This window comes from Lepidochelys kempii, chromosome 3, assembly GCF_965140285.1.
Source record: "Lepidochelys kempii isolate rLepKem1 chromosome 3, rLepKem1.hap1, whole genome shotgun sequence".
NCBI classification, from domain to species: Eukaryota; Metazoa; Chordata; order Testudines; family Cheloniidae; genus Lepidochelys; species Lepidochelys kempii.
The window spans coordinates 208928647-208936468 of record NC_136382.1 but is presented as its reverse complement, the minus strand read 5'-3'; the positions used below and the strand labels follow the sequence as shown (position 1 = coordinate 208936468).

General features: G+C 50.8%; 1 protein-coding gene across 1 annotated transcript in view; it reads left to right on the top strand.

Annotated features, from left to right (window-relative positions):
• The first annotated feature begins 541 nt into the window (after positions 1 to 541).
• PTK7 (protein tyrosine kinase 7 (inactive)) overlaps positions 542 to 7822 on the top strand; it is a 96148-nt gene continuing 88867 nt past the window's right edge. The window contains exon 1 of the mRNA XM_073339839.2: positions 542 to 750. Coding sequence (XP_073195940.1) covers positions 711 to 750 — 40 coding nt within the window. The 5' untranslated portion in view covers positions 542 to 710. The remainder of the gene's footprint in view (positions 751 to 7822) is intronic.

Below are 7822 nucleotides of genomic sequence, written 5' to 3'. Positions count from 1 at the left end.
CGAGGCTGGGGCCAGCAGCCAAGGGGCAGGGTTGGGGGGCGGGGTCAGTTGCTAGGGGAGGAGCCGGGGCGGGGGCCAGTAGCCAAAGGGCAGGGTTGGGGGGCGGGGTCAGTTGCTAGGGGAGGAGCCGGGGCTGGGGCCAGCAGCCAAGGGGCAGGGTTGGGGGGCGGGGTCAGTTGCTAGGGGAGGAGCCGGGGCTGGGGCCAGCAGCCAAGGGGCAGGGTTGGGGGGCGGGGTCAGTTGCTAGGGGAGGAGCCGGGGCGGGGGCCAGTAGCCAAAGGGCAGGGTTGGGGGGGCGGGGTCAGTTGCTAGGGGAGGAGCCGGGGCTGGGGCCAGCAGCCAAGGGGCAGGGTTGGGGGGCGGGGTCAGTTGCTAGGGGAGGAGCCGGGGAAGGGGGTTGTGTCAGTTGCTAGGGGAGGGACGAGGTCAGTCGCTAAGGGGCGGGGCCGGGGCGGGGCCGAAGGTCCGTTGCTAGGTGACGGCCCCGCGGTGGCAGTGGGGGAGGGGGTCCGCGTTCCAGAGGGGGTCGCGGCGCCTCCCCGGGGTCAGAGGTCGTGGCGCTGCTCAGGGCGGTTTCCGGTGCGGACCCCCCTCCCGCCGGAAGCCCCTCCTGTGTGTGGCGGGGCGGGGCCGGTGGGCGGAGCCGGCGGCCGGGTCGGAGCGCGGCGGCATGGAGTGAGCGCGGCGGCGGCGGGGACCCAGGGGCTGCGATGGAGGCGGCGCGCGGAGTCGGGCTCCTGCTGCTGCTCGGTGAGTGCGGGGCGGCCGGGCCCAGCGCCCCCCGGGGGCCATGGCGCCTGCTCCCCCCCCCCGGCCCGGCGCGCGGGTCACGCGCGCCCCGGAGGAGCTGCGGGGTCCGGGCAGCAGGGGACCGGAGCCCCCCCCCCCGGGCGGGTCTGGACTGATCCCGGGCGGCCCGTTCTCCCCCCCCCCGCCGCCCGGGGCTTCGGAGAGACTCTGAGACCTGCCCGGGACCCGCCTGCGGAGCGCGCCGCCGGGAGCCGGGCCGCCCGAGGGAGGGGTCAGGGATTCCTGGCGGGGAGGGGGGCAGGAAAGACCCTCCCGGTCCGGCCGGCCGGGCCAGAGGGCTCGCCCGGCGGGTCCTGCTGCAGGCTCGGGGGCTGGGGTGGGCCCCCCCCAGGCCTGGGTCGGCTCTTCCCCCGGCTGTGTGCCTCTGTTCCCTTCGGACTGGGAGTGGGGTGGACCTGCCCCCCGGTTTCAGTCCCCGGCCGTCGCTTGTTCCGTTAAAGAACTTTTAATGATCAAGTCGCCTTTGACTTTTCTTTTGGGTAAATGCAGCTGACGGTGCTCTTGAAGTTTCTCATGATGAGGTGTGTTTTCTGGGCTGTGACTCATTCTTGTGGCTCTTTTCAGTTTTTCAGCCTCCTTTTGGAAGTGTGGACACCAGAACTGGACACTGTATTTATTCCAGCCACTTGTTCCCTACCTCATGTACACAGATAACACCTCCCTAGGCTGTTCTTTGTTCCCTGTTAGGTCATGCATGCAGGGATCACCTTAACCCTTTTGGCCACAACACTGCCGGGGGAGCACGAGTTCAGCTGGTTTTCACCAGTCCTTTTCCGTACCAGCTTTCCAAATGATGTACTCCTGCCTGCTCATTTCCCTCTGTCACAGCCCTCCCCATTAATGGGGGATTCCTTCAGGTGAGGAGGAAGCAGTAGGAGGAGCACAGGGCCTGCAAAGCAGTGAGAACCCATGTGCATGGAATGGTCCATAGTAGCACTAGGCTAAAGACTGAAAGGAAGCCTTGTGGCCACTTGTGAAAAAGACTTGCTTTTTATCCACTTCACTGAGTGTTACTACTTGATGCCGGATGGCTGCATGCCCTGTAAACCTTAATGCCCTCTCTAGGGAACACCATCATATGAAGCTGTAACAACTTTAATAATAATCTTTTAGATCTTGCAATTTGGAACTTTGTTCTAAACTAGCAAGGCCTGAAGTGAGAGTAGAGGGAGTTGGGTTTAGCTGGCATGTTTTTAGGATTTGAAATATGTATTATGGTCAGGTAACTCTCCCGGCTTGAATTTTGCCCCCTTGGATCCCTACCCTCTCATGTTCATGAGAGAGATGACAGCATCTTACTTTCCTTTAGTGTCTGTGTAAAGTGTGATCTCTGCAAACCAGCAGCAAGTACTCCCTGGGTCAGAGGTGCTGTGCATAGCTCACTAAGAGTCCGGTTGGCTATGTGAATAGGAGTGCGGTGTTGGACTGGCGTGGGTATAGAGAATGGGGTGGTAAGGTACTGGATATTACCAGGTCCTGTTGCCATTTCCCTGAGGGCAGCAGTAAAGGTGGTGTGATTGTGGTATTTAGGAAGTGTCACCTAGCTCTACGTTTTCTAACAATTTTGGTTTGCTTTTCCTTGTAAGGGGACCTTAACTCAGGGTTTTCCAGCATTTAAGTTTTGGGAAGGAAATTCTAATATTCTGGAAGGGCTTGAGGAGCACAGGGCTGTGTTGACTGGCAGCAAATTTAATTCCACACTGGCTAAGCTTTTTTGCTTGTGACGCTTAGTTATAACTACAACCATAGTTTTGAAAGTGAGGAAATTAGAAGGCTGTTGGCGGGGGGAGGGAATCTAAGAATAAGTCTGGAAATACTTAGTTTTATAAAGCATGTGGGGTTCCTGGCAGAGTATTTCCAGACTCTTCAGTGCTTACGTTATTTGGATGACTCAGACAGCATTTGTTTTTTTAATATCTACAGCGTTCTAATGTGTGAGGTAAGACGTCAAATTATTTATTTTACCATACTGTGACATGTGCATTGGAGAGAAATGTTTCCAATACCAATGATATAACTTATTTGTGCTTTCCAGTGAGGCTTTGGCAGAGTCAATCACAAGAGTCCATTAAGGAAATTAAGTAGTCCCAGGGTGAGAGGCAAGAAGAAACTTCCTCTGTGGACAGGTCATTCCACAGTTACCCAGCTGGAGAGTAGTGTTGTACCTTCCTCTAACTAAAGCATCTGGTAAAGACCACTGTTGGAGACAGGGCAGATGGGCCCTGACAGTGCCTTTTTTTTTTTTTTAAATTAATTGGTAATTAAGATCTGATGAACACTCCATTCTGTAAAAATGGGAGCAACCAGATGTGAGCGGAGAGACCAGAAGCTGGAGCCCTTGGAAATGTCAGGACTCCAGCAACCGCCAGTGCTTTTAAATGCTTAATAGGAAAAGTTTAGTAACCACCTCCTGTTGCTGGTTTTAAATCTTACTTTAAGAGCTGCTATTTACATTCTTCTAGTAAGTAGCTAATACTTAATGCAGCCCCACAATGTATCTGAAATATTTAAATACTATGCTCCTTCTTAAAACAGGAAAGAGTGGCAAGAAGCCGTGCATGCAACAGGATAACTGCTACAAGAGTGTAGTGAAGATTCAGCTGGTATGATTAGTTACATTACAATACAGCAACCTGAGCATTGTGGGTGGAATACCAGAGGCTTCTGAAATAAATGAGCTGTTAAATTGTAAAGCAGCCCTTCTCCCTGCAGGAACTTGTACTGGGTTGAGGCTTGAGTATATTGCCTACTTGTTAGTGCAAATTGCATTCTTTGTGTGGTGGTCCTTTTGTTGTCTGGTAAGGTAGAGCCTGTGTCTTTATTTGATCAGTAAAGCACCCATCACACTTGTGGGCGCTGTACATATAGTAAAAAGGGTGACATTAAACCGTCTGCTGCAGTTACGCACTGAAGCGCTCCCTCTGTAGCTGGCACTTCATGGCTCAAATTTGTATTGATGTATCAAGTTTAGCAGAAGGAATTGAAAAGAGTTACTAAGGATGCATGATAGGCAGGTGCCTAAAACATTGATTAACACAATCCTCCTTGTGCTGTCCCCAAGCCTTGTGCTTTGCAGAGACCTCTGTGTGCTTCAAGAATAAAAGTTACTTCATACATGGGGTCTCAGAAAGCAGCGTCTTCATGTTGCTGGAGAATTTGATTTGTTAGTGAAATGCAAGGCACGCATAATGCAAAAATAGTATCCATGCAATGATAAGATTATGCAGTTAAAATCAGACCGAAAATATGGCAGTTAAGGCAACAGCTGCATTACTTTGATCCCATAAGACATACGGTGTGTTTTCAGGTATGTGTTCCATAGCATAAATAAGAACGTATTTATATATTTAACAAGAAATATAGTAATAGAAATTTCACCTTTGTAGTGGGACCAAGTTAGTGTTACTGGTGGGTCTCTTAACTCTTGCATTTACTGGCTGTTTTGTGACTTACCTGCATGTTTAGCATGATATTACCATGGAGTTTTTTTGCATTTAATTTTGTTTTCATCGATCCTTAAGGCCCGAAGGGGCTATGGTGACCATCTAGTCTGACCTCTTGTGAAATATAGGTCATAGAATTTTATCAAGTGGCTCCCATGGCAAGCCCTGAACTCGTAGTGAAGGCTGGGCTAGAGTTTGCTCTGATTTCAAGCAAGGGTGAGTGTCTGTGGTGCAGACTGTGGCTTTATCTGGCCATACTAGGGGAGTGAACTGGGCTGCAGCTCTGAGGGTGGCTGTCATGGGGGCACATCCCTTGCACAGACAAGGCCTAGCTCTCCGTCCTTGAAATTGGCCCAGTACCAGCCCCTGACTTGAGGCCCTGCTTAGGCTGATGAGGGAGTACTTGTGATGTCAGGAAGAGGAGGAGCTTCACTGGGCTCCGCTAGGTCTTAGCTGAGTGTGTGGAGAGGGTCAGATTCTATTTTTGGTTAGCAGTTACAAACTGTGTAGGGGCGGTACAGGTTGGGGCGGGTCAGGTCCACCTACCCAAGCCTTAACAGCCTGGAAATAACAAGGGGGAAGACTTGTGTGTTCTAGCTTCGTCCAACATGTCCTGTCCAGTAAGGCATTAACCGATCTAAACAGATCAGCACGTCTGACGGTCACGTAGCGTGTGCATTTGGAGAGTTATTCTGCCTTAACGTTGCTGAGGTGACTGTTAAGGTTTTATGTGAGTCTTTACAGCTTCTGCTGAAAAGCCAGGCTCTCAGGTTAAGAGCTGTCAGACTCTCATCCTCTGTGGATTGGTGACAGAGGGGCTCACCACACAGGTACTGACTTAACGCCCAAGGGTTGTGGACGTAACACGCTATGTATTAGTCAGCAGTGGAACAGTGGTGATCATGAACCCTGTCCCTGGTTATGAGAGAGGGCTGTGGGTAATAGTAGCTAGGAATGGGATAATCCAAATGGGCTTAGTCACTCTGGAAGGCATTTGGTGCAGTGGATATGACTGGAATTTGTTGTGTTAGGAAAAACTTTTTAACTCTAAGGATGGTTAGACACTGGAACAGGTTACCATGGACTTGGAGAGCGTGGAATTCCCATCATTGGAGTTGTTTAAGAACAGGTTGGACCAAACACCTGTCAAGGGTTGTCTAGGTTTACTTGGTCCTGTCACAGTGCACAGGGTCTTGTCAAGATGACGTCTTGAGATCTCTTCCAGCCCTGCCTTTGTATGATTCTGTGTTAGAGACCTGGGTTGTGGGCCTGAAGTGATCTTGCACAAGCTCACGGCTAGCTTCCTTTTAAAGTGGTGCTCTGTGGCATTTCTAGTGTGGCCATACCATAGCCTAGTCAGCAGTAAAGGGAGTAAATTGCTTGGGAATTTAAACAGAAGAGGTGAGATTTGAATGCCTGGTTTGATGATGATTGTCCTGCAGCTTGTCATCAGATTCTGCGGGTTTGCTTTGCCTCTGTGTCTAAAAAGTTTCAGAATGCTCTGTAGGTGCTCTTGATGTATGAGTGATATTGTAGGTCTCATTGAACCATCCTGAAAACTTCAAATAATGCTCAGTGTTTATTTCGTGTGATTTGGCTTGTGCCATTAAAAACCTTTTCAATGAAAATCTCATTGAAAGTTGCTGTTAAATTGAACTTTAGGTAACACAACCTTAAGTGTGGAGTTGGGACCAGCGCCTCCATAATCCCATGGACTGGGGTATAAATTTAGGCCTGTGTACGATCTTCAGTCAATCACAGATCCCCACTGTGATGTCAGTGGGAAGTTTGCCCAAACCTCAAGGATAGAATCTGGTCCTTAACTAAAAATGCAGTCAATATGTACCATTATTTATTCAGCACCTGATTGTCTAACTTGGCAGCATCACTGTTCACCTGTCCTTTGCTTGTCCTTTGTCTCCTCTTTTGTTCACTCTGCATCTTCGTATTTTCTTCCTCACGGCCCCTCCCAATTTCTGTCCCTGTTCGTTTTCCTCCCGCTCCCTTCCTGTTTTCATCGGCTCGGGTGCTCAGGGCTTGTGAGATGAATGGGGTGGAGGGAGTTCCTGCCTTAGAGAAGAAGGATGGGGTGCTGGCCAGGGAGTGGGAAGACCTGAGTTTGGTTTCCTGCTCCACAGCAGGCTGCCTGTGTGATCTTGGGAAATCTCTGTGCCTTGGTCCCTGTTCGAGAGATGGGAACGGGACACAGCCCTCCGAGGTTGTGGAGGGTAAATGCATTAAAGGTTGAGATGCTCAGATGCTGTGGTGATGGGGGATGGAGAGATCGTTGCCCTTCTGTGAGCCAGTATTTCAGCCTCTCTATAGATCTGGGAAATCAACGCTGATGTGGGGCACTTGGATCTCGCGTTTTGAAGGCTTTACTTACAACCAGGAGGCACAGAAGCTGACCCTTTGAAATGAAAGCTCAGATTCTGTAGCTCCTGGACACGCCATATGGCTCTCAGATCCGTGAATCCCTCCTTATTTAAATTTTGCTTCTCTGGTGAAGCCATTCAGGGAAAACCCACCACAGATAAACATTTTGGGTAAAAAACAAAAACATAACCCCACTGAAACTTAAATTCTACCCTGTGTTGTTTCAACAGCCAAAAAAATATGTCTACACGGCAAACACAGCTGCTTTGTGACAGCGAGTGTCAGAGCCCAGGTCAGCTGTCTCGGGCTTGCTCTATGGGGCTAAAAATCACAGTGCAGTTGTTCCCACTTGGTCTGGAGCCCAGGCTCTGAGGCCCCCCAACCCCTTAACTGGATTTCAAAGCCCAGGCTCCAGCCCCAGCCCCAAACATCTACACTGTGATTTTTAGCCCCTTAGTGTGAGCCCAAGTCAGTTGATCTGGGCTCTAAGACTTCTGCAGTGTAGACATGCCGTAGACGAGGGTACCTTTTCTATGGGGCTCCCAGTCTGAGCTCAGCCCTGGCAAACCGTAAGGAAGATGTGTGGGGAGTAAGGACAAGGGTCCCAGGATGATAATCATGCAGTCATTCGGGTCAAGGCATGGGGGCGGGGTTTAAAATATAAAAATAAGTCCCAAGTTACAAGTAGTAAAATGATTTTTGTAGCCATCACCACGGATGAGCACTTCAGCAGGGACTTAGCAAGTGAGCTTGGGCCTTTGCCTGTGTGCACCAGTTCTCCTGGCCTCCTGTTGATTTGGATTTGTGTGTCTGCTCTCTGACTTGTCGCTCTCACAGTGAAAGCTCCATGGGATGAGCGTGGGGAGGGCACAGACAGACTGCTTTCCTTACTGGAATGTGCAATGCCTAAGCTAGCTGTTAGCATTGGCCAGTGAGCAGCAATTCCACCCCCAACTCCATCAACAGCTGTCTGCCATCCTGCAACACCCTGCCAACCTGATGGAGCTGGGGGAGGCTGCCCGGAGAAATGCAGCGAAACCGAGAAGCTCAGTAGCACGTTATAAAAGCCTCTGCAATTCACAATGCTGTGAGAAGCCTCCAGTGTTAGGAATTGAAAGCAGGTTTTGTGTCTTTCCCTGGAGGATGCTTGCAGTGCCCACTCCGTGTTTCCCTCTCCCCTTTGGCTGGGCATC